This window comes from Oryx dammah, unplaced genomic scaffold (assembly GCF_014754425.2).
Source record: "Oryx dammah isolate SB20612 unplaced genomic scaffold, SCBI_Odam_1.1 HiC_scaffold_2, whole genome shotgun sequence".
In the NCBI taxonomy this organism is placed as follows: Eukaryota; Metazoa; Chordata; class Mammalia; order Artiodactyla; family Bovidae; genus Oryx; species Oryx dammah.
Window position 1 is genome coordinate 164720434 of NW_024070186.1, and position 27147 is coordinate 164747580.

General features: G+C 48.0%; 1 protein-coding gene across 1 annotated transcript in view; it reads left to right on the forward strand.

Moving 5' to 3' along the window:
• ABAT (4-aminobutyrate aminotransferase) overlaps nucleotides 1–27147 on the forward strand; it is an 85726-nt gene that overhangs the window by 24099 nt on the left and 34480 nt on the right. The window contains exon 2 of the mRNA XM_040230060.1: nucleotides 21121–21235. Coding sequence (XP_040085994.1) covers nucleotides 21166–21235 — 70 coding nt within the window. The 5' untranslated portion in view covers nucleotides 21121–21165. The remainder of the gene's footprint in view (nucleotides 1–21120; nucleotides 21236–27147) is intronic.

The window sequence follows — 27147 nt, forward strand, 5'->3', positions numbered from 1 at the left end:
GAAACCATGCCGTTTGTAACAACATGCATGGAGCTAGAGATGATCATGCTGAGCAAAGTAAGTCAGAAAGAGAAAGACAAATACCGTATAATACCCCTTATATGTAGAATCTAAAATGCAACACAAAGGAACATATCTGTGATAGAGAAACAGACTCAGGCACATAGAGAACAGATGTGCTTGCCAAGGAAGAGGGGCGTGGGGGAAGGAAGGATTGGGAGTTTAGGATCAGCAGATGTAAACTATTATTTATAGGATGGATAAACAAGCTCCTACTGTATAGCACAGGGGACTATATTCAGTATCCTGTGATAAACTATAAGGGAAAAGAATATTTTAAAAGAATATACATATACATATACACACGCATATAGGTATAACTGAATCACTTTAGTGTTCGACAGAAATTAACACAACATTGTAAATCAACTATAATTTAAAAAGAAATGGGCTGGGGCTACCCTGGTGGCTCAGTGGTAAAGAATCCACCTGCCAATGCAGGAGACAGGGATTCGATCCCTGGTCTGGGAAGATCCCACATGCTGCAAGGCAACTAACACCCGGCAGCACAGTTACTGAGCCTGTGCTCTAGAGCCCGGAGCCACAGCTACTGAAGCGCACACCCTAGAGCCCATATGCTCCGCAAAAGAGAAGCTACTGCAGTGAGAAAGCTACACACTGCAACTAGAGAGCAGCCCACACAGCAACCAAGACCCAACACAACCATAAAGAAATAATTTCAAAACAACTAAAAATAATACAAAGAAGTGGGCTGAATAGATCTGAAGGTAACTCCCTGGGTGTAGCAAGATGGCTTCGGGATATGCTTTTCACCTCTATCACCACCTTTGATCTTGAGAACCACCCTGCAAGGTATAGTCAGCCCCTTGCAGAGCTGGGGAAACTGAGGCACAGAGGCCCTGCAAGGTCCGAATGTGACCTCAGACCAGGTGTCCTCCTGTCAACCCCGTCGTGCTCCCTTGAAATCTGCCACACCTCCGAAGTGTGTTCCAGTTTTTGCTTCACCCTCTGGTTATGTATGGCGCTAGACGGGGCAACCTGGTGGGCTGCCTTCTATGGGGTCGCACAGAGTCAGACATGACTGAAGTGACTTAGCAGTAGCAGCAGTGGTGAAAGAACCCGCCTGTCAATGCAGGAGACTCAAGAGATAAGGAAATGGCAACTCACTCTAGTATTCTGGCCTGGAGAATCCCATGGACAGAGGAGCCTGGTGGGCTACAGGCCATGGGCTCGCAAAGGGTCGGGCACAACTGAGCAAAACACACACTCTGCTGTCCTCCTGAAACAGGGAAGAAGAGCATCATCGAGTCCCGAGCACCCCCTGCAGGGCTGACCCTCCCTGAGGGTGCAGTGGGGGTGCTATGTGTTTTCTGGGGAGGCTCACAAAGCAAGGAGGCATTTCTCATGAAGAGCTAGTGTTGACACTTGTAACTGCTCATAAAGCCATGTTCCCCAGACCCACTGGTCCACTTAAGTCTCAAACCAAGGTGATATCCAAGTCTAAGGGCTGCTGGGGACTCAGGGGACATTGTCTCATTCTGCTCCTTTGCAACTTCTTTAGCTTAGATTTTGATCAGTTGCTCTCCCAGGTATTTGTAGAAATGTGTGCCCCTACCAGCATGATCAGATAGTTCATGATGATCAGTCAGTGTGGAGAAAGCGGAGGGAGAGTGAGATGGCAGTCAGGAGGCTGGGGCAGCCGTCCACCTAAGACACGATGGGGACCACAACTGGGACAGGAGAAGGAGGAGAGGGTGGAGGCTGGAGCTGGTGTGGAGGGGAAATGCCAGGGCGTAGTACTGAGCAAAGGGAGGGAGGGAGGGATCAAGGCTGTGTCTCGGGTTTCTGGCTTGAATAACTGGGTAGACAGTGGTTCTACTTGCTGCTATGCTGAACACAGGGAATGGAATAGAAGCGGTGAAGGGGAAAAACTGATGGTGTTTAGCTGGAAATGTATCGAGCTTAATGTGCAGGACTCCGGTTGGAACAAGGAGGAAGATTCAGGGATGGGGAATCATGTGTGGAAACCATGAGCGCACATGAGCACTCCCAGGGGGTGCATGGATGGATGGGTGGATGGATGGGTGGGTGGACGAGGGGGAGACTGGGTGGGTGGATGGATGGAAGAAAAGATAGGTGGACAGATGGATGGATGTTTAGGTAGATTAGTGGGAGACTGGGTGGGTGGATGGATGGAAGAAAAGATAGATGGGTGAAGGCAACTGGAAGTATGTAGAAAAGCTGATTTGTGTAATGATCTTATATAATTTGAATTTTTTTTTTCAAAATCAATACTGTGATACTAGTTTTGAGTTGAGGCTCATATGTATCTAAATCTGAACATTGTCTTTCTATTTCCTTTTCCTGTGAAACTTGTTGGTTATGTATTATACAAATATTTTTCTCCTAGATGGACCTCAAAGGCATGTTGCTAAGTGAATAAGTCAAACAGAGAAACACAAATACTCTATGATCTCACTTATATGTGGAATCTAAAACAAAAGTACCCACAAAACTCATAGGAAAAAAGATCAGACTTGTGGTTGCCAGAGGTATGGGCTACAGGAAGGGAAAATTGAAAGAAGGCAGCTGAAAGTTATGAACTTCCAGTTATAAGATAAATACTAAGGATGAAATGTATAAGGATGACTATAGTTTACACTGCTGTACAATATAGAGGAAAGTTGTTCAGAAAGCAGACCCCAAGAGTTCTCATCCTAAGGAAAATTTTTATTGTATCTATGTGAGATGATAGATGATAACTAAACTTACTACAGTGATTATTTTACAGTATATGTAAATCAAACCATCATGCTGTATACTTTAAACTTAGTGATGTATGTCAGTTATTTCTCAATAAAACTTTGAAATCTTTTTAAAAAAAAGATAGATGGGTGACTAGATGGATGGATGAATGAGTGGGAGACTGGGTGGGTGGGTGGATGGATGGAAGAATAGATAGATGGGTGACTAAATGTTTAGACAGATGGGTGAATAGATGGATGGACGGATGGATGAATGAGTGGATGGATGGATAGAAGGATGAGTGGGAGACGGAGTGGGTGGATGGATGAATGGATGAGTGACAGACTGGATGGATGGATGGATGGATGAATAGATGGGTGAATAGATGGATGATGGGTGGGAGGATGGATGGATAAATGAGTGGATGGATGGATGAATAGAAGGATGAATGGGAGACTGGGTGGGTGGATGGATGGAAGAAAAGATAGATAGGTGGATGGATGGATGGACAGCTAGATGACAGACAAATCTAGATTTTATTCTATTTAGATTGAATCATGGGGAATTGCTGTTTTGGTTGTTAAAAATGATCAAATATTTAATTTTTTGCAGGCTGAAGCACTTGAGGGGGAAGGGTACTGATGTCTGCATTACTTTGAAATGCATCAACAAATCAGGAGGGTTAATGGATGGAGAAAGGGGTAGATGCTGTGATGAAGTGATTATGGTAAAAACGTTAACAGCAGAAGCCAGGCTGTGGGTGGACAGGTATTCAGTGTCAAATTCATCTTTGCTCTATGTTGGGAATTTCCATAATAAATTCAGGGAAAATGTTTTCCAGTGGTCAGATGCTGGCATTTTCGTGTCGTTTCACCGAGTTTTTATTCCTCGTTTCGCCAAAAGATCCTTCCAGGTTTCCTTTCTATGTCATCAGCAAATCTGCCTTGCTGAGACTCCTCTGGCCTTATTCTTCCCAGAATTGGGGGCTGGGGGCGGGGGTTATTGTCCCCCACGCCACCCCCAAAGTTCAGGTTGAATTGCCCCAACGTGCTGATTACCGCCCCAAGTTCGCCGGTATCTGGCTTGTAATAATTATAGATTTCCTCTGCGATTTGATCGCATTGGTTGCCACGGCAACGGCGTAATAGCTCAACTGAAGCGCTGTCACGGTGATTTAGAACCAACCCGTCTCTCTCGCATCCTCCGGTCTGGGCGACCCCACCTCCTTGCCGTCGTCATGGCAACTGATGAGCAGCATGTGATGGAAAGCTCTGGGCTCCCCCCACTCAACCTCCCCATCTTGTGACCATTGCCACGCCCTCTTCTGGGCCCCGCTGTGGACAGGCACTGACCCCAGCTTGGGCTGATGGGGAGGCTAGAGTAATCCCTCAGACCCCCTCCCACAGAGGGGGGTCAGATGGACTGTAAGGACCAGGGCAGCCGCCCCTCCCCCTGGCCGCGGAGGTCTTGGAGATGCCCTGGCACCGCTCAGAGCCCCTCAGGGCTGTGACACAGGCTGGTTCTGCCACCACCGTCCAGGGGAAGCCATTTAGTCTTCCGCAGCCTTGGGTCTGTGCTTTGTAGGCTCAGGAGTTCCTGAGCTGGCTAGAGAAAAATCAAGAGAGAGGCTCCTGGAAGGGGTCAAGGGGACAAAAAGCCTATTTCAGAAAGTCCCAGAGCAGGTGGTTTGTGTGGATCTTTTCCTTTCTGCTTCTGTCCGGAAATCTTTCTCTCTCTCTGTCTGAATCCATCTTTCCACCTCACGCTCTCTCTCCCTTCCCTCCTCCTCACCTTCTCCCCATCTCTCTCCTCTAAGCACTTGCTAGGAGCCAGCTGAGTGCATCCTTTTCCAAAGCTGCTTTGCTTCGGAGGAGCCCTGTTCCCCCTCCAGTATCTGAGCCAATGTTCTGGGGACAGCCTGGGAGTCTAGAGCATCCTCCCAAGGGGGGAACTGGTACCCGGCGGCGCCTCTTAGGACGAACCAGCTGGCCGCGTCCCTGAAACTCTGCAGGATGGCATAGAGGAGGCATTGTAAGCAGGCACGAGCTGGGCTTGCTGCAGGACCCTGACCACCGGGCACTGTGAGTGCAGACGTGTGTGTGTGTGTGTGTGCATGTATTTGCACGTATTGCACGTATCTGCTGACATATGGAGGTGTGTCACTGTTATCTGTGGTAGCGGGTGTGTAAGTGTGTACCCCGCGGCACATGTGCAAGTGTCCCTGTGGGTGACTTTCTATCTGAAGGACACACAAACCTGCATGACAGATTTTTTAAGGATATTTTGCCAAGAGAACATGGCAGGATGAGCCCTCCTATTTTAATTTTTTATTGAAGTTTAGTTGATTTTTTTTTTTGATGGATGAGCCCCTTTCAAATGATAACAAGATAAGCAAAGATGGATGTTAAAATGCTAAGTAAGGAATTGAATTTGCCTCAGTAGGTTGGCAGAACCCCTTCTGAATGCATCTGCCTTCTGGCCCTAGAAAATGAAGTGAGGGTCACCTTGAAAGGGCATTTTTGCTCAAGCCCCCCCAAAGAGATCCTTGCCTTTTGTCATAAGGGCTAAAACAGCACATAGGCACACACACACATACATACACGTACACACACACACACAACTTCCTCTTTGAAACTCGAAGGCTCAGGGGGTCCCTTCAGGGTACATTTCGCTTTCTTCCTCCACAAGACAGGAGGGATTTGCTTGACATATGGGGGGCTTATGACAAGGAGATGTAGGAAACTTTGGCTGGAACATGCTCACAGTGTTTATTTCTGTGGTCGATTAGAAGTTCCTTTTGTATTTTTTGACTGAAGCAGCCCAGGCCTCAAGAGGCAAGCAGGTTGAGAAAGGGAGATTTGATTTCCAGGGCAAGATGTGGGAACCCTGGCAACTTGCCATTTAAGATCGAGCAGTTGGTGCGTGAGGGCAGGCGGCCACGTCGCCCCCGGAAGGGAATTCTTTGTGCTTCTCCGTTCCTAAATGTTTGGGAGGCTTGGCGGCCAGTATCTGCAGGCAAACGCTGCTGGTGGGCTGGGTAGTGCCCTTGGCATTTTGAAGGAAAGAACAGATCCAAAGACAAGGACCAGCCTCAGGAAGGTTCCAGTTCACGTAGGCATGGACCCTGCTTATTCAGCACCTCGCCCTTGAGACCTCGCTGCTATTTGTGATTCTAAGTCTCTGCCCTCATTCCCCTAGGCCACAGCCTCTGTCTGCAGAGGTCCTGCCACCCTGGCCCACCTGCCAAAGTTCTAATCACCTTTAATCATCCTCCGTCACTGCTTCCGGGAACCTCTTAGACCCAGGTAGACCTGATGCCCTACGTCTTCCTCTACAGGCCCCCAAGTCCCCTGCATCTCTGGCATCAGGTACCCTGTAGACTGCTTTCTGCATTTACTCATGAGCTACAGTTAAAAATTTTACAAGGAGTCAGAAAAATATGAACACATTCAAAGTGACCAGCCTGGACTCTTAAAATATCAGTGGCATGAAAGGCAAAATGGCTGAGAAATGGTCCCAGGTTAAAAAGAGATGAAAAGAAAGAAAAAAATGAGAGAGAGAAAGAGATGAAAGAGCCTTGCACATGAGTATAGTGATGAGTGGTTCCCAGGGGGAGTTTGAAAAACAGAAAAAGCCACCAGAGATGTTTTGGGGACAAATGGGGAAATTTGAATACAGAAAATATTTGATACTATTATGTAAAGAATCCGCCTGCCAGTTCAGGAGACACAGGTTCTGTCCCTGGATTGAGAAGGTCCCCTGGAGAAGAAAATGACAACCCGCTCCAGTATTCTTGCCTGGGAAATCCCATGGACAGAGGAGCCTGGCGGGCTACAGTCCATGGGGTTTCGAAAGAGTTGGACACGACTTAGCGACTAAACAGCAACAAATTATGTCAATGGTGAATTTCCTGAAGGTGGCATATGTTGTGTCTCAGATCATTTGTAGTGAAGTTCTAGTAGACAAGGTCTCATTTTCAGAATGTACAGGCTGGAGGATTTAGGGATGAAATATCACAAAGTCTGCAAGTACCTCTCAAAGAATTCAGAAGAGAGAGAATCAGTACATTGATTGATAGATGGGATAGGTACATATGTGGCTCAGCGTTAACGGTTGGTGATTCGGCGATTATAGGTGGGTGTTGAGCAACTTGCAACTTTTCTGTAGGTTTGAGACGGTTTGAAGCCCCACCACGTGCTGGACATTCTGCCTAGCTCAGTCCGTGGACGGCTTTACGTAATGCTCAGAGAAGCCCCAGGTTGGGGGAGCTCTGTCATACCCATTTTCCAGTTGAGAAAACAGAGACAGAGCCAGATTCCAGCCCCAGCCGAAATCCACACAATGCCACTGCTCTACCACCTCCCTTCTGGGGAAATTATGAAGGGAGGTCTTGCCCACTTCCAGTCTGAATCTGAGTGAGTTCACATCTTCACTCTGGTGTAGAGGTTAAGAGCACTGGATCAAGAGCCAGCCTGGTCTTGTAGCCTGGCTCATCTACTTAGTGGTTCTGTGTTTTGGGGCAAGTCACTTAACCTCTCTGTGCTCCCATTTCTTTATTGGTAAGAGAGGATGATAATTGTAACTGCTACAGAGAGCCATTCTAAAAATTAAAAGCCCTAGTATATGTAACGGAGAAGGCAATGGCACCCCACTCCAGTACTCTTGCCTGGAAAATCCCATGGATGGAGGAGCCTGGAAGGCTGCAGTCCATGGGGTCGCTGAGGGTCGGACATGACTGAGCAACTTCACTTTCACTTTTCACTTTCATGCATTGGAGAAGGAAATGGCAACCCACTCCAGTGTTCTTGCCTGGAGAATCCCAGAGACGGGGGAGCCTGGCCGGTTATTGTCCATGGGGTCACAAAGAGTCCGACACGACTGAGCAACTAACACACACACACACACACACACACACGTGACCCCTAAATATTGTTGTTGCTATTCCTATTACTCTTGTAAACCTGGCGTCCTTGCCTCAGCCAGTGATGGATAGTCCTAGAGGGGTCTTTCTCTTCCACACCCAGGCCTGGCTTGCTTTCTAGACCCTGGCAGTCTCTGCAGAGATATCAGGCTGGGGTTGGGGGGTGTGGTAAGAGGCCATCCTATCCCACCTCTTCCCAGCAGAACTGCCCTCCACAACTCACCTGCGAACCAGTTTCTCAGGTATGTTGTAAAGACCTCCAGGGAAATACACACCAGTTTAGCCAGAGCTCGTAAGCCCATGAGCTCCCCAGAGCCTTCAAAGTCCATCCCCAAGGCTGGAAGCAGGCGCCGGTGTTTCATCTGTTGGGTGTCGCTCTCACCGCTTGACGTTTTAGGGGCAGCTCCGCAGGGTGATCAAGAAAGAATCTCGATCGGGAGTGTTTATCCATTCCCTCGTGGCCTTTAGGTTTTGTGAACCAGATGTTCACACACCTGAAAAGTCATCCTAGGAGTGGACTGTGGGGGCCGGGGGTGGGTTGGGGGTCGTGTCTCAGTCCTGAGCAGGTGGGGTTGTCCTCGGTCGCCTTGGTCCCCCTCCACCTCCCCCTTTCGAGAGGTGGGAAAGGAAAGGACTGTCACCATGGTGATCACAGAACCCAGGCTGCCTCGGCGGGACCCTGTGCTCGGAGCATCCAGCGTGTGAGGTGCTGCTCGGTGCTGGAGGTGATGGGATGAACGAACGGGCCACTCTCTGTCAAGGGATGCCGATGACTCTCATCACAATGGGAAATTATCTTCTTTGTTTATTTATTTATTGTCTGTCTCTTCGGCCAGAACAGAGGGCAAGGACTCTGCTGTCTGGTCCCACCACCCCCGCCTGGGTCGTCGGTATTTACTGTTGTGTCTTTAGGTGACAGGCGGTCAGGAAATAGCAGAGCCTGGTGGCAGACCTGTGAATGAATGAATGAGTGAATACGTGCATTTCACAGGCTAAAGGCAGAGACAGGGACTGTGGACAGATTGTCACAGTACGGGTGAACATACGTAAGAATATGTATGTAAATCTGTGGCTAATCTAATCATAACAAATATTGACAGTTGGAACAAGGTGATAGGTAGAGCTAAGTTCATCTTGTGTGTCTGCTTTTTTTTTTTTTTTTTGGCACGGGCTTGGGGGCCACACCATTCAGCTTGCAGAATCGTTGTTCCCCAACCAGGATCGAACTTAGGTCCCCTCCAGTGGAAGCTCAAAATCCTAACCACTAGACCTCCAGGGAATTCCCCTGAACTTTTTTATTAAAAAAAAAAGAAAAGAATGATTGCTGAGATTTCCCTGGCGCTCCAGTGGGAAGCAGGGGGCGTGGGTTCTATCACCAGCTGAGGAACAAAATTCCACATGCCTCAAGGTGCGACCGAAAAAAAAAAAAAAAAAAAAGAATGATTGCTGGAGAAATACAGATGAGTGGTGTATAACCCTGAACTGAGTGCCAGGAAGGCTTCTTGGAGTTGGTGGCCAGAAGTGGCCACTCTGAAAAAGCACCCAAGATTCAGGGAATACCCACAGGAGGAGGGGGCAGAGAGGACAATCCAGCAGACAGGATCTCATGAGAGATGACCTGGAGGCAGCAAAGAGCATAGTGTATGTGAGTCATCGCCCAGGGGACAGGGGGAGGGGCAGGACATACAGGTTGCAGGCGGGGGTGGTGGTAGGGGGTACCCAGATAAGCAGCTGGGCTTTATCCTGGGGGTAGCAGGGAAACAGGGAATGTGGGTAAACTAAGATGATTTCAATATAAAGCTTTTAATTCCTTCCTACAACCCTTACCTTTTTGCCTGGAGGATGGCTGGGGGTTTTGTACCTGTCTCAAGGAGTATCCTTCCCTGGTGGTTCAGCGGTAAAGAACCCGCCTGCCAATTCAGAAGATGCAAGAGACTTAGGTTCGATCCCTGGGTTGAGAAGATCCCCTGGAGGAAGAGGAAATGGCACCCACTCCAATATTCTTGCTTAAAAGAGAATCCCATGGACAGAGGAGCCTGGCAGGCTATCCATGGGATGGCAAAAGAGTGGGACACGACCGAGTGACTAAACAGAAGCAAGGAGTATGATTTTAGAGATGTGCTTTTTTTACTTAGCAAGTCTGTTTTCCTAAAATTGTCTAAACGCATAAAGTGGAGGCATTTTTCTCAACAGGAGGTAAGGTAGAAGTAAGGTAGAGAATGACTGCTGATGACAGAAACCAAGGGAGGTTTGGACACCTGGGTGGGTTTCTCCTCCAGGGAACATGCCAACCAGGATAAATTCCATCCTAGGTTTTTTTGTTGTTGTTGTTTTTGGCGGCGGGGGGAGGCGGGGGACCTGTGCCATGAGGTATACGAGGCTGCCTCAGTGGCTCAGCAGTAAAGAATCCACCTGCAATGCAGGAGTTTTAGGAGACTCAGGTTCAATCCCTGCGTCAGGAATGTCCCCTAGAGGAGGGCATGGCAACCCACTCCAGTATTTTTTGCTGGAATCCCATAGACAGAGGACCCCATAGACAGTCCATGGGGTCGCAGAGGCAGACACGACTGAGCGACTGAGCGCGCACGCATGCAGCATCCAGCATCTTAGTTCCCCAGCCAGGGATAGAGCCCAGGCCCCTGCAGTGGACGCTCACAGTCTTAACCACCGGACCACCAAGCAAGTCCCCATCCCAGTTTTATTTACTCTGAATATCTGGCTCTATGTGGACAAAAGACAGGAGAGGCAATTGATGTTTTGCACTTGCTTGACACTCTACTTTGCACACTGATAATCACCAGCAGCTGGGACCAGCCTTCCTCCTCAGGTTCAGGTCCCAGCCCTTTCTTTGGTGCGCTGTTGTGTCCTCGGGGCCCCACTCCTTTCAATAAAAATGCTAAACAAGGCATTGCTAGCTGTACGGTTAACAGCTTCAGTCACCTGCCCTCTGGTACCTTGGGAAGCCTCCCTAAACAGACAGGCTACATTTGATGTCTCAGATGCTGCCAGACTGCAGGGGGCGTGGGGGGAGGTGGATAAGATTGGCATGAGGATCTTGGAAATCAACACACATGTGTCATCCAGGAGGCCCCAGGTTTTGGCCAGGGTCACGTGATTGACGGCCATTGTGCCAGTCAACAGCTTGATTGGTTCAGAATACGATGCATCAGAGGCTTTTTCATGACTCTGTCCTTGGCTCTCCCCTCCTCTTCACTGTCTCTCCTGCACCAAAATTTTGAAAGCATAGGCTAGAAGAATTAGGAAGCAAGAAAAGGTAGGCAAACTCTTGGTCATATATTGATTTTCTTAAAATTTTATCTTTTGGCCATTCCACATGGCATGTGGGATCTTAAGTCTCCAGACCAAGGATTGAACCCACACCCCCTGCATTGGCAAGTGTGAAGTCTTAACCACTGGAGCACCAGGGAAATCCCTCATATACTGATGTTTGAAATGTGCAGGCAGCATTCTCTGTTACCTGGAGCTGTCCTGAGTGCTGTAGAGTCACAGAGATGTTGCTTCTTGTATACCAAGGACCTTACGTGCCTTAGGATAGGATAGAGTGCTTCGTGGAATTCAGACCTCTGCACCCTGAAAGGGAAGGTGGGATGAGAATTGGGATGTAGGGCAAGTGCCAAGTGTGGGCTGAGGTTGGAAATGAGTGCGAGGCCAAAAGATGAAAACTTTCTTGGGACTTCCCTGGTAGTCCAGTGGTTAAGACTGCATGCTTCCAATGCCAGGGGTGTGAGTTCGATCCCTGGTCAGGGAACTAAGTGTCCACATGCTGCAGCCAAATAAATGCACAAACGAAAAAAGATGAAGATCTTCAGGAAGACTGCAAACAGTGATAGCTGTTAAGTATTTTAGTCCCTGTAAAGGAACTGTTTGTTGGTCTCAGTTGATTGATGAGGTTTCTGGGTAAGGACCACAACCACCAATCTGGTAATATTCCCAGATCTTGGTCTTCAAGCCCAGAGGGCCCTGGTTCCAACCCAGCTCCACGATCTCTGGCTGTGTGTCCTTGTGCAGGTGTCTGAACCTCTCTGAGCCTGTCCCCTCATCTGAAAAATGGGAAGAGTAGAATTTGCATTTGGGGAGTAGATGAGATGGTGTGGGTCACGTTTGGCACAGCAGGCATTTGTTCGCTGAACCATAGCAGACCCTCCATCAGATCCTTTGAATTTCTGAAGCTAAGGCATTTCCAGGGGATTGTAGAAATACTGTCAGACATAGGTGGTAACTCCGATCACCAAAAGAGTGTTTCCAAGTCGCCCTTGGTGTAGACTGGGGAGAAAATAAATGGCTCGTTTGTAACACGCTGTGCTATTTGCACCCTCAGCAGTTCCTGGAGTCCTTAAAACGATTTGGTTTCTCTGAACAGGAAACGTGTCTCTTCTCATCACGTGGGCCTTATCTGCTGGTTTTTCCTATCCCCCCACCCCAACCCCCCGACCTCTCGCAGGAACGCTGGGTCCCCGAGGCAGAGCAGAGCATGTGCTCACTGGACTGACACCTGGTAAACATTCATGAAACTGAGCAAACAGACTCCAGTCTACTGGCCCAGGTCAGCTTGTTCAGCGTTGGCACAGCATCTTTCCCAACCCGGATTCTGTTCTCTCACTCCCGCTCCCTTGTGAGGTCAGAAATCCGAAACTCACCCAGCACTTCCAGGACGTGTCTTTCCACTTATGTCCTGCCTCCAGAACAAAGCCTCTGCCTCTCCCATTCAGGGCTTGGGTTCGAAGCCTTGTCTGTTCTTTTCTCCTTTATTCTAGAGACGCCATGTCCATGCTGCCTGCGTGAGGGATTTAAGTTCACCTTATTCTTCCTGACGGGGCTTCCCAGGAGGCTCCATGGTAAAGAATCCGCCTGCCACTGCAGGAGACACAGGTTCGATCCCTGGATTGGGAAGATCCCCTGGAGGAGGGCATGGCAACCCACTCCAGTATGCTTACCCGGAAAATTCCATGGACAGACGAGCCTGGCTGGCTACAGTCCATGTGGTCGCAAAGAGCTGGACAGGACTTTGTAACTGAGCACGCATGCACACATTCTTCCTGATAGAGCCTAGGGGCCTGGGGCAGTGTGGGCAGGTGAACTGGGAGACAAACCTAAGGATGGAGAGATTGAGGCAGACCAGCTTCTGTCTCGTGGAAGCTAGATCTTCAGGCTCGAGCAGAGCCACAGATTTGCACGCGCAAATGGTCCCTCCCAGGATGTTAGACTGCAGAAGAAATGCCTTCCCTACAAGGTGGAGGTTTCTTTGGTAACTGAGAACGTGGCCTGCGAGGAGCAGTCTCTTCTACAACTTGTGTGCAGGCTTCAGTTGGCCAAATTCTGTTCTTCGTGACCACGTGGGTAGGTTTAATTCTTCCTATTTCACAGATGAGGAAACTGAGGCCCCGGTGAGCTGAGCAACCCTTTTTTATTTGGCCATGCCATACAGCTTGTGGAATCTTAGTTTCCCAACAAGGGATTGAATCTGGGCCCTTGGCAGGGAGAGTGCGGACCACTAAGGAATTACTGAACTGAGCAACTTGCCCAATCGTCGAGCTACTAGATGGCACATTTGAGCCCAGTTTCTGGCTGATGTTACTTTCTCAACTGCACCCTCCGTCTGTCTTAGGAGTCAACACTTGCCCGTTTCTAAGAACAGTATTCCTCTCCCCTTATACAAGTCAGTGATGATTGTATGGTGTTCCACCAGCAGGTTATAGGGAATCATGAATTCATGAATGCAGGGAGGAAGGGCTGGGGTCTGTTTTGCAGAGAAAGCTGGGGTAGGGAGGGGGGCTAGAGGAGGGAAGCCAGGTCCGAGATAAAACCTTCTGTCCCAAGGCCATCATCACAGGCCCTTGAATGGGGCCCTGTTAGCCATCTGCAAAGGCCAGGCCTCTGGCTTTTTTGGTTGCCATGGCGACCTCTGGCCTTGACAATGGAGGCCCACTTAGCTTGAGCCGGTCATTGTGTCCCACTGAGTCTGCAGAAAAGCCGACAGTTGGGGCTGCAGACAGGGAAAGGAATGTCCCCAGCCTCTGCCAGCGTTTCTGTCTCCATTCCAAGAGCAGATAGAAGAATGAGAGAGAGTATCTGGGGGGGGCCTCAGAGAAGTCCAGGGGTTCCATCTCCAGCCAGTGACACATGCGAATGGTAGAGAGATGAGTCCGTCTTCATCGGATGGTTTTGGAGCGTTTAGTATGTATTCAATGATTGTTTGCAGCGCGGCACGGGGGCTGGGGATAGCTGTTCACCCGCAGCTAGGCCATGAGCCAGGTGGAACTGGGGCTGTCCCCATTTTACAGAGGAGGAAGCTGAAACCCAGAGAGGTTACTTACGGTGCTCAAGGTCACACAGCAGGCGAAAGAGGCTGGTTTCACATCAAGCACTCCAGCTCCCCAGAGGGCCACCTTGGTCTTCATTTTTTTCTCTTCTTTTTCATCTTTGGAATGTTTGACTTTCAAAGCCATTTCCAAGGACTTGGGGGCAGTGCAGACCTGGGTCAAGTGCAGGGCCCACCGTCTACCTCTTAGGAAGGTGGTTGTAACCCTGCCTCGGGAGCGTCGCCAATCCCAGGTCACACTCATGGGTGTCTCTGGAGGGAGGGGGTGTCATAGATGGAGAGCTCCCCTGATTCCTGCCGGCAGCGAGGGTAAGAGTCACTGGCTTTTGAGCCCCAAGACCGTGGGGAGTCATTCACCTCTGAGTCTGTCACCCAAGGCAGACACAGAATGTCACACAGAAGGTACAATGCACACGATAGGTGAGCCATAAGCGGCAAGCAACACTGATTGTTGTTCAGTTGCTAAGTTGAACTCTTTGCAGCCCCCTGGACCGCAGCATGCCTGTCTTCCCTGTCCTTCACTGTCTCCCAGAGTTGGCTCAAACTCATGTCCGTTGACTTGATGATGCCATCCACCCATCTCATCCCCTTCCCCCTCCCCCCCAGCTTCTCCTCCTGCCCTCAATCTTTCCCAGCATCTGTGTCTGTCTTTTTATTCTCTATGACTTTTTATTCACAGAAAAAAATCAGGAGGTGTTTTTTTTTTTTTTGCCCTTTCACCTGAATTCCTCTCGCCCTATTGATTTAAACATTGCTTCTGCCCAGCCCACCCTCCAAATGCACCAGGAAGATAAGAGGCAGCAGAGAGAACTAATTAGCATTTTAATTAAAGGAACCGGGATAGGGAGCGGTGGGTGGAAACCCAAGGACTCCAGTATCTGGTGAGACCAGGGTTTCAACTTGTTTTGACTGAAACCTCACACTGAGAAACAGATTCTTTGTAGGGGCTCCACGTGTCTGAAACAAAGGTCACCCCCCACCTACCGTGCGCTCTGATGGTTCCTATTCTCTTTAGTTTATTGATTGATTGAAATTTCTCTTTTGGTTCTCATCATGGCAAGGAGAAAAGTTCCTGTCTGATGCTAGCCTGCTTTTAACACCTGTCTGAGAGCTGCTGGTCTCCATCTTAGCAAGAAGATGGGGCCCTCTGCAGAAGATGGGGCCCAGCAGAGGCTGGAAACCTTGGGCAGTCAACCGCATCCAGCTTTTAATTTGACAACCTGCCTTGATTTTATTACATTCTTTCCCCGATCACTTTTATTTGCAGCAAATGAAAGTTTGAAGGAAGGATGCTGGGCAGTGATTAGTAGGGGCTGTTGTTGATCAGTCGTTCAGTTCTGTCCGACTCTTTGCGACCCCATGGACTGCAGCTTGCCAGGCTTCCCAGTCCTTCATTATCTCCCAGAGTTTGCTCAGACTCATGTCTATTGAGTCAGTGATACCATCCAACCATCCCATCCTCTGTCACCCCCTTCTCCTGCCCTTTATCTTTCCCAGCATCAGGGTCTTTTGCAATGAGTCAGCTCTTTGCATCAGGTGGCCAAAGTATTGGAGCTTCAGCATCAGTCCTCGCAATGAATATTCATGGCTGATTTCCTTTAGGATTGAATGTTTGATCTCCTTGCAGTCCAAGGGACTCTCAAGAGTCTTCACCACCACCAGCTATAGGAAAGTAATTTTAAATAGGAAAGTTTAAAAAGCAAGTTGATCTCAAGAAGTACATTAAGTGGGGACTTCCCTGGCGGCCCAGAGGTTAAGACTCTGTGTTTCCACTTCACAGGGCATGGGTTCAATCCCTGGTCAGGGAGCTGAGATCCCACATGCTGCGTGATGGGACCAAAAAGACAAGGATTTCAGGGGCCAGGGGTGCCTGGCAAGCAGCCTGTTTTCCATTCAGAGTCGGGATTTCTCCAGCCCTTCCTTGGTCCCAAGCCTCAGGGTGGGCTGGTGCTCAGAAAGCTCTCCCTCCAGCCCGGGATCCCTCAGGCCACCCCATCCCTTTTCCAGATGTGCAGCAGATTGCAGACGGAGGGACCCAGTGGAGGGGAGGCTGGTACCACTTCTGGGGTGGGAGTGGGGCCCAGGAGCAATGCTGCAAAGAATTCTCCATAAACTGCACCCCAGATGCTTCTCAGGGTCAGAAGGGAGCTTAGAAACGACATAACCCAACACCCACGTTTTACACACAAGGAAACGGAGGCCAGAAGTGGGGTGTTTCTTCGATTCCAGAGCCAAACAAGGGCTGTGGTAAACAGGCAGAGACTCAGTGACTTCAGAGTTAGGGGAGGGCAGTACTATTATTAAATTCCCGTTTTAACACGAATTTCAGACCTGCTCACTAATTTTTTTTTTTTTTAAATTATTGTTTTTGGCTGAGCAGGGTCTTCATTGCTTTGCACTGGCTTTTTCTCTAGTCACGGAGTGTGGGGACTACTCTCTAGTTGCCGGGTGGAGGCTTCTCATCTCAGCGACTTCTCTTGTTGCAGAGCGTGGGTTCAGTAGTTGTGGCTCCAGGGCTTAGTTGCTCCTCAGTTGTTCTGTAGGATCTTCCCGGATCAGGGATCGAACTCGTGTCCCCGGCATCGGCAGGCAGGTTCTTAACTACTGGACCACCAGGGACATCCCTGGATTTACTTACCTATCCTCGAAGTTTCAGACATAAACAGAATCGTACAATAGGTGACCCTTTATGTCTGGATTCCTGCAATTACGATGTCTTGAAGGTTCATGGTGCTGTATCCGTGCTTCTTTCTTTCCTTTTCATGGTGAATAATAGTCCATGGCATAGACAGACCACATGTGCTCATCTGCTCCTCCATCAGTGCCCGCTGGGTTGTTCCCACCTTTTGGTGATTGTGAATGGTGCTACTGTGAACACACGTGTTCATGTTTTTCTTCAAGTTGCTATCTTCAGTTCTTGTGGGTGTATATTTAGAAGTCGAATTGCTGGGCCATATGGTAATTCTGTGTTTAACATTTTGAGGGACCTGTAATTCTCAAACCACCAGCTCTAAGGCTAGGGGTTTAGGAGCTGGTCCCTGGCTTCTTCCTCGCCGTCAGTTCCCACCCCACTTGATGTTCTCCACTTAGCTCATCACAGCAAGTCCCCCTCCCCAACTCATCAATGACCCCAGCATCTCATTAACATCCCGAGTACCTATTCCCTCCTTGCCCTCTGGGACTTGGCTGAAGAGGTTCCTTCTGGATAAGACAAGAGCAACTGGCACCTTCCTTCCTTCGGAGGGTCTCTAGTGGGTTCCATCTGGCAATTAGAAGGTTTTTTTTTTTTTTTTTTTTAATATTTGTTTACTTGGCTGCGCTGGGTCTGTTGTAGCGTGTGGAATCTTTAATCTCTATTGAAGCACGTGGGATGTTATAGTTGCCGCTTCTGGGGCTAGTTCCCTGACCAGGGATAGAACCTGGGCCCCGTGCATTGTGAGCATGGAGTCTTAGCCACGATATCATGCTTGAGTCCATGGGCATTCCACATCCTTTCATGCCTTTGAGCATTATAGCTCAGCTTCCCAGGTGGCCCTAGTGGTAAAGAAGTCGCCTGCCAATGCAGGAGACATAAGTGATGTGGGTTCGACCCCTGGGTCAAGAAGATCCCCTGGAGGAGGGCATGGCAACTCACTCCAGTATTCTTGCCTGAAGAATCCCATGGACAGAGGAGCCTGGCACGATACGGTCCATAGAGTCGCAAAGAGCTGGACACGACTGAAGCAACTTAGCATTCATTTCTTCGTTCATTACCTCCCCTTTCTTTCTATGGCTTCTGGAACCTTGCAGCTTTTCAAGGGGCAGCACTGCCACATACATACACTTAGAATTAATTCCTCTGTTCCCCTGGCAGCTTGTTTATACCAGCAAAGGTAAAGATTCCATTCTGTCTTATGCAGAATTAGCTGTTGACAGTGAACTGGGCATTTCTTTATCTACATACCCTGCCAGGTTATTTTAAGGACTTATTGACATGATGGGTAAAGCAGTTACTACATTAAATTCTCCTGTTTTCTCCCCCTCATTCCTCTGACACTAAATTATGAGCTTTAGAAAGAGAGCAGCATTTTATTCATCTTCGCTTTCTCCTGTGTCTAGATAATGCAGTGCCTTTCGTGAAACAGGTACCTGATTAATTTTGTTGATTGGATTAGGGGGCCAGAGAAAGTGAATGAATGACCTCAACTCTTCTGATTGTTGGAAATATATTGTGCTGAGAACTAACCTCTGATAGAGATCAGGTTTCGTTATAAGGTCAGTTTCAACTGCGGGCCACTGAAATGTCACCGAGATATATTTCCCAATGTGACATTTTGTAATTGAAAGTGTACGGGTGTGACTTTCACTTTTGCAGAGCTTTCAAATGTTAATATTCGAGTTCTCCGAGGTTCTCGCATTTTCAAACACATATCTGATGGAAATTGAATTGCGTGGAGTCCTTAGTGCTCCCATTTGAGACGAATAGTCTTCAAAGAGAGATAGCAATCGCTCTTTCTGCCTAGTTGTTCTGTTGTTGCACTTAGTCGCTCAGTTGTGCCTGACTCTCTGCAACCCCACGGACTGCTGCCCTCCAGGCTCCATGGGATTTCCCAGGCAAAAATACTGGAGTGGGTTGCCATCCCCTTCTCCAGGGGATCTTGCCAACTCAAGGACTGAACCCGAGTCTCCTGCGTTGGCAGGCAGGCCTTCACCACTAGCACTACCTTGTTACCAGGCTGCTAAATTAACAGCGTTGCATTGAGTTGGCTGTTCTGGAATAGATCAAAAAATCCATTGAGGTATCATAGAAAGAGTCTGGTTTCTCAGTTAATTTATGGTCACACTTTCCAAGACCATGCTTTCCTCAATGATATTTTCTCAGGTGAAAAGCAGCAAGATTTCCTCTCTTAACAGGAACATTTGTATTCATCAAGCCCCTTGCTTCTATAGTTAGGTGTTTTGCTAGTCACTGAATTAATCCATGTTGTCATGAGCAAGGGTTTCGGGTTAGGCAGTCCAAAGCAATCCTATCATCAGGCCAAATACCATGACCTCGTCTCATATCGGAAATATCCCTGGATGGTGGAGCAGATTGAGGAGAATCAAATACCCTTCAAAACAGTCACTTCTTGGAGGAAGAAATGGCAACCCACTCCACTGTTCTTGCCTGGAGAATCCCATGGACAGAGGAGCCTCGAAGGCAACAGTCCATGGGAGTCCCAAAGAGTCGGATGTGACTGAGCATGCTCACACATTAATTAAACGCATCAATATGTTTTTAGAGAGGGATATTATCAATTAGTTTGAGAAGCACTGCCCTGGGGGTCCTCTGGTCTCACTTATTTCTTTCCCACACCTAGAGTTGCTAATATTTCCCACCCTATCTCTTTTGATTTTTTTTTTTTTTTTGGTGACAAAGGGAAATAATAACATTTCAGCAAAAGATGGAAAATTTCAAAATCACTCCTCTTCTAAGCTTCCAGATAATAGTGGTTTCCATTGTGTCTATGTGTTCCCTTCTAATCTTTGTCCACATGAAAGCCTTCTGTTACAACATTTTTTTAAAAAAAAATAGTCACTTCCATCCTGGAGGATTCTGGTGGCTCAGACGGTAAAGAATCCATCTGCCGTGCAGGAGACCCAGGTTCAATCCCTGGGTCGGGAAAACCCCCTGGAGAAGGGAATGGCTACCCTCTCTTGTATTCTTGCCTGGAAAATCCCATGGACAGAGGAGCCTGGTGGACTACAGTCCATGGGATCACAAAGAGTCAGACACAACTAATCACATACATGCCACACCACAGCAGAAACCAATGCAGCATTGTAAAACAACTATACTCCAATAAAAATGAATGAATGAATACATATACAATGAGAATCAGAAAAATAATAAAATAAATAAAGGCACCCCATATTCATGTGATTGCCATTTTTGTGAATAAAAATTCTATTAAAAAAAAAAAAAGGCAAAACCTGAAAATTCCACATCCTGGAACCCTCTTGGTCCAGAACACACTCGGGATGGTTGGTTGTGCTGGAGAAGTCCACCCCTCAGAATGGGCCCCGGGTACTGCTCTGGATCTGCAGGGTTCCCAGCGACCCAGCCACCAACATTCTGGGTGTGGACAGGGCAGGGGGCCTCCTGGCCTCCCCCACTGAGCGGTCATCGGGACACCTGCTCTAGAGTTTCCTCCATCTGGGTTTTTCGCTGCTTTGCTTATCCAGGTGAACGAGACCCTCTCACCAGCTTGCCCACAGAGGGTCCTCCAGCCAACTCTGTCCTCTCTCTTTGTTTTTCCATCTGGAATGTGGGTGTAATAATCCTACCTAGATACAAGGTCAAGAAAAACACAACGTGGGGAACTTCCCTTCCAATGGCTGAGACTCCAGCTCCCAATGCAGGGGTCTCAGGTTCGATCCCTGGTCGGGGAACTAGATCCCACATATCGCAGCTAAGAGTTCTCACGCTGCAACTAAAGATCCCACGTGCTGCAACTAAGACTCAGCGCAGCAAAATAAACTAAGGAAAAAAAAAAAAAAAGGTGAACAGGCTTTGATTTAAAGTGTATATACTCTGGAGACCTCCCTAGCAATCCAGTGGTTAGAATTCTGCGCGTTCACTGCCATGGCCTGGGTTCAATCCCTGGTTGGGGAACTAAGATCGCGCAAACCAGGCAGTCAAAAATTAAAAAAAAAAATAAAGTGTAGGACTTCCCTGATGCTCCAGTGGTTAAGAATCTGCCTGCCAATGCAGGGGATACTGGTTCGATCCCTGGTCTGGGAAGATCCCACATGCCAGGGAGCGACTGGGCCCAAGTGCCACAACTCCTCAAGCCTGTGCTCCTCAACAAGGGAAGCCACTGCAGTGAGAAGCCTGCCCACTGCAACTGGAGAGTAGCCCTAATGGCCTCCACTAGAGAAAGCCCTTTAGTTGCACAGCAGGGAAGAAGCTAAAAAAATAAATTATAATTTTTTTTAACCATAAAAAATAGTGTACCTTCTGCATGAAAGCAGAACCTTCTCCACCATGTGGGGAAATGGTGGGGAGTGGGATACTTGGCCAGCAAGGGCGTGGCCTCTGTTGGCCTGACTCTGAGTCTCTGGTTTCTTTCAGGGCTGGAGCGTGTGACGGGGGTCTCTGTTCCCAGCGGAGGGGACCATGGCCTCCATGTTGCTCACCCAGCGGCTGGTCTGCAGCTTGCAGCACAACTACCGCCTGTTGGTGCCGGGTAAGCCCTGGGGGATCTTGGCAAGGACTGGTCCTTGGAAGATGCAATCCAGCCTAGAGACTTAGGGGTCCAGAAGAGTTCTTGGGGACAAAGGGAACTGCTGTCCCACCCACACCCATGAAACTGTCCCCTTGGCCACCCCTCCCATCTCCAGTGTGTGCTCCTGTGCCTGGGAGGACAGCTCAGCCATGGGCAGGGAGCTGATCTGCCCTGGAGCCGCTCTGCTTGCCAGAAGGGCCCAAACCATCCTCACAGGGACCGTTGGGGGAAACACAGAGGTAGGTTTGCTGCCAAGAAACAAGGAAACTACAAAAACCCTGGTAATTCACCTAAAAGCTTCAAGGACTCTAGAGAGTGGGCCCTATCCAAGGAATGGCCACCGTGCCCTTCCCTCTCCCTTACCTCCACTCACCCCACACCCAAATGGCCAGCAGCTCATGCAGTCACCACCACAGCCCCTCTCAGTTCAGTTCAGTCGCTCAGTCGTCTCCAACTCTTTACAACTCCATCGACTGCAGCACACCAGGCTTCCCTGTCCATCACCAACTCCAGGACTTTACTCAAAGTCATGTCCATAGAGTTGGTGATGCCATCCAACCATCTCATCCTCTGTCATCCCCTTCTCCTACCTTCAATCTTTCCCAGCATGAGGGTCTTTTCCAATGAATCAGTTCTTGCATTTGGTGGCCAAAGTATTGGAATTTCAGCATCAGTCCTTCCAATGAGTATTCAGGACTGATTTCCTTTAGGATTGACTGGTTTGATCTCCTTGCAGTCCAAGGGACTCTCAAGAGTCTTCTCCAACACCACAGTTCAAAAGCATCAGTTCTTCGGTGCTCAACTTTCTTTATGGTCCAACTCTCACATGCCCACCTGACTACTGGAAAAACCATAGCCTTGACCAGACAGACCTTTGTCAGTAAAGTAATGTCTCTGCTTTTATATGCAGTCCCTCTCAGATGCTTCCATTTCTCTCTGCCTCACTGAGTTCAGGCAGCATAGCCCAGTGAGCACCCTGCCTGTATCTCAGGAGACCTCTTTTCATAGTTCCCACAAGGAAGGAAAGGGTGAATCCCAGTTTACAGATGAGAAAACTGAGGCTCAGAGAAGCCAAGTCACGCAGCCCCTTGAAGGCAAGTCAGATGTGGGAAATAGAGCCCACCGACCCAAACCCAAGAAGTGGACTTGGAGACACTAGGTGCAGCGAGAAGCAAGGCTTTAATGATGATGTTGCAAGATCAGGCATCTGGTGGGCAAGTTACAGTGGGGTTTTTATCTTCTCGGCACCCAAGTCCCTCCCCCAGTCCCTCATTGGTTGTGTACTACGGGGTTAACAATCTTCCCGAGAAAGTCACCTGGATTTATTACTCCCCCTTTGTCTGGATTTTCCCACGCAAGTATCCTAACGGCTGTTACATCAGCAAGCTCTCCCTCTAGTCTAGTTGTCCTTTAAAACTGGACCGCTTTAAGTTTTTCTTACGTCAGTCCAGCTCCAAACACTGGATTATTATCCACCCCCTCAATGTTCCTCCTGGGCTTCTCTGGGGGCTCTGTGGTAAAGAACCTGCCTGCCCATGCAGGAGACGTGGGTTTGATTCCTGGATGGGAAAGATCCCCTGGAGAAGGAAACGGCAACCCACTCCAGTATTCTTGCCTGGGAAATCCCATGGAGCCTGGCGGGCTGCAGTCCATGCGGTCGGGCATGATTTAGGACTGAGCATGCATGCAGCTTGCCTCCCCGTAGCTCTGGGAGGAGGAAGCTTGTGGTAGCCTGCTTCAGATGCCTGCCCCTCCATGTTGCCCCCAGTTTTCAGAGCTCCATGCTTGGCATCACGATGTCTCCTCCTTATTGTATGTCCCATCTGCCTTCTGAAGACAAATTGTCAGTGGAGTCCTTGGTCTCCTTGTTGAGTGTGGCAGGAGTTTCTATCTTGAGTGTGATAAAAAGAAGGAGTGTTCTCTCCTCTCCCACAGGCTTTATTTTTAAATATTTTAGATGTGCAGAGAAATTGCAAAGACAAAGAGATCCCACATGCTGTTCACCCAGTTTTCCCCAGTCTTATCATCTTACATCACCAGGATGCATTTGTTATTGCTGAGGAACTGACCTTAGTACTTTGATCTGAACCAAACTCTAGACTTCCGTGTGAATTTCGGCAACTTTTTCTCAGGGCTTCCTGCTCCAGGGTCCAATCCAGTTTCATTGTCTCCTCTGGTCTATGAGTTTCTCCGTTTTTCCTCTTTTTTTTTAAACCTTGATAGACTTGAGAAGTTATTAGTGGGTTTTGAGGGTTTGTTTTATTTAATTAGAAGATAAGCGTATTAATGCTTACCCCTAATTATGTAACAAATAAACCCCAAAGATGCAGGTCTGTTGTGTTCCAAGTAGAAGGGAGAGTCATTAGCACGGAAGATTCATCAGGTCTTAGCTGCAGCTCATGACTACCTACCTAGCAGAGGCTTAGTTGCTCCGCAGCTTGTGGGATCTTAGTTCCCCTGACCAGGGATTGAACCTACATTCCCTACATTGGAAGGCAGATTCTTAACCACCGGACCAGCAGAGGAGTCCCAGGTGTTTTGTTTTAAACAAAAGCAGAGCAAATAACTTCAGCTGAACTTAATCTTGATTTTGGCTAGGCTCACATAGAGAACCCTTGCTGTTTGGGAAAATGGCATTTATTTACTGCTCTCAGAAGATCTAGAGGACATTAAACACATCGGGTGGCAGCTTTTACAGTTTGGAGTTAAAAACTGACTCTGTGGATTGGCACAGTCACGGAGGGTAGCGAGCATCATTATCAGACCCAGAGGATTGGGTTGAATTTACCCACCCTTCCTGGTCTTGCCTGTCAGGGAACACCCCTACCCTCTGGGTGTGCTATTTTATTCATGAATGGAAATGTTGGATCATTCAGTGTTGATTCAAACTTCTTCCTCCTTTTGGTAGTAATTTGCCTTTGGGAGAAAGGAGTTATTTTCCTGCGAATGTTTCATTTCAAAAACCCACACTAGATGAGATGGACTAGACATCCATGATGCTCACAGCATCTGGGAAAGGACAGGTCCAGTGGGCAGGCTGCCAGCGTCACCACTTCCCATCTGTGTGACTCTGGGCAAATTAATTGACCTTTCTGAGTGTAGTGTCTCCTTTAACATAAGACTCATAATAACATTTACCTCCGATGGGGTTGTGAGGATTACGCGAGGTAATCCATGGAAATAACTCGGAATAATGTCCAGTACGTTCACCAGGAGTGCTCAATAAACGGACATCTGCTCACACAGCTTGATAGAAGGGATCCTGGAAAAGGCTTTCTCGATCATTCAAATCTCATTCTTTTTTCTTGTGGTTTACGGCACTACATGTCATCATTAAGTGTTGTATTGGCATCTGGTTATTTTCCTCTACAAAAAGTCACAATTGAGATATAGTAAGAAAAGCACAAGTTTTCTGGACTCAAGTTCTGGCCTTGCAAACTCACTAGCTATGTGATCTCAGGAAACTCGCTTAACCTCTCTGACCCTCATCTGTGAAATAGGGACAGTATCTTCTCACAAGAAGGTTGTGGATTAATCAAAACAATAGGTGAGGGGCTTCCCTGGCGTTCCAGCGGTTACGACATCACCTTCCAGTGCAGGGGGTTCAGGTTCGATCCTTGGTCTGTGATCTGAGACGCCACAGGCCTAGGGGCTAGAAACACCAAAACATAAAACAGAAGCAATATTGTAACAGACTCAATAAAAACTTTAAAAGTGGTCCACATCAAAAAAAAAAAAGTCTTTAAAAACAGAATAAAATAATAGGTGAGCGTTTGCCTGAATATATGTGAGCTTCTCCATCTTCCTTTTTCCAATAGCACATTTGAAAAAAAAAAACCTCAACAGACTCTGATTTTCAGGATTTCTGCCCAGCATTTTTGTCCCTCTCCCATCCACACCCAGAAAGACTTGGAACACGGTAGGAACCAGTATGGTTCCTGACGCAGATGCATCTGCCTCGCACCTGGCCTTGGCATCCCCGTCCCACGCCCCGTCCATCTGCACTGTGTCTCCCAGGTCCTACCCTGACCCCGCCTCCCAGCCCTGTTTACTCATGGTCCCGGCATCCTGGTAACCACAGCTCCCCGGGACCTCACACGCTCCGCCTCGAGGTCCTTTCAGCTGCAGGTCCCACTGCCAACTGCCTCCACCCCTGGTATTCCTGCTTTCCAACCCCCAAGAAATTGCTACAGTGTGATGTCAAGACATTTTCTGGAGAAAGGAAGAGAGGACTTGTGTGTCCTCATGAGAGGACGACTTACTGCTTATAGATTTCTCACTTTCCCCCCTTCTCTGGAAACAAAGGAAGAAGAGCAGGTTAAGAGCCCTATTTATCCAAATAGACCTGTTGAATGCAGGTCTGGTTGGAGTCAGTCTTGACCAGTAATGCTGAGTTCAGGCCAAGGAAGTGAGAAACAGTTGAGTGTGTGTGCATTGTGGTTTTGTTTTTTTTTTTTTTTAAGTCATCAGTATGGTCCATGATTTTTAACTCTGCTGTTGGAATAAGATCTTTAGGAATTCCTTTTTCATTGTGAGATCAAACAAAAGATAATAAAAGCTGGTATCTTCATGCCTGAAAATAAGGGTGGTATTGGATTTTAACTGGATTTTATGTTCAAAGGGCTCCACTTTATTGCATAATTAATTCAGAAACCTTCTTTGATATTCCAAGCAATTATGAAAAATTAAGAATTTATGTTTTCTAATATCATGGCTTTTTCTAGATTGGCAGATCGTATGTGTATGTATGACAGACACTAGCATGTTTTAGTACTTATTTCCCCTCCTGTGTAATGCAGTAAATAGCAACTACCCCTCAGGGTTGTGGAAAGATGAAATAAGATCACATACATGATTTTTCTTTTTTAAAAAAATTTATTTATTTATTTTAATTGGAGGCTAATTACGTTACAATACTGTGGTGGTTTTGGCCATACATCAACATGAATCAGCCACGGTGTACATGTGTCTGTCCATCCTGAGCCCCCCTCCCACCTCCCTCCCCACCCCATCCCTCGGGGTTGTCCCAGAGCACCGGCTTTGAGTGCCCTGCTTCATGCACTGAACTTGCACTGCTCGTCTGTTTCACATATGGTGATATACACGTTTCAGTGCTATTCTCTCCAGTTGTCCCACCCTCGCCTTCTCCCACAGAGTCCAAAAGTCTGTTCTTTACATCTCTGTCTCTTTTGCTGTCTTGCATACAGGGTCGTTGTTACCATCTTTCTAAATTCCATGTATATGCGTTAATATACTGTATTGGTGTTTTTCTTTCTGACTTATTTCACTCTGTATAATAGGCTCCAGTTTCATCTACTTCATTAGAATGGATTCAAATGCATTCTTCTTAATAGCTGAGTAATACTCCACTGTGTATATGTACCACAGCTTTCTTATCCATTCGTCTGCTGATGGACATCTAGGTTGCTTCCATGTCCTGGCTATTATAATCAGTGCTGCGATGAACACTGGGGTACACCTGTCTCTTTCCATTCTGGTTTCCTCGGTGTGTATGCCCAGCAGTGGGATTGCTGGGCCATATGGCAGTTCTGTTTCCAGTTTTGTAAGGAATCTCCTCACTCTTCTCCATAGTGGCTGTACTAGTTTGCATTCCCACCAACAGTGTAAGAGGGTTCCCTTTACACCCTCTCCAACATTTGTTTGATGGCAGCCATTCTGACGGGTGAGGATCACATACACGATTTATGTGAAACATCTTATTGTTCAGTCACTAAGTCATGTCCGACTCTTTCTGACCCTATGGACTGTAGCTCCCTCTGTCCATGGGATTCTCCAGGCAAGAACAATGGAGTGGGCATGCCACACCACTTTCAGGATTTTAGTTCCCCAACCAGGGATTGAACCCTGGCCAG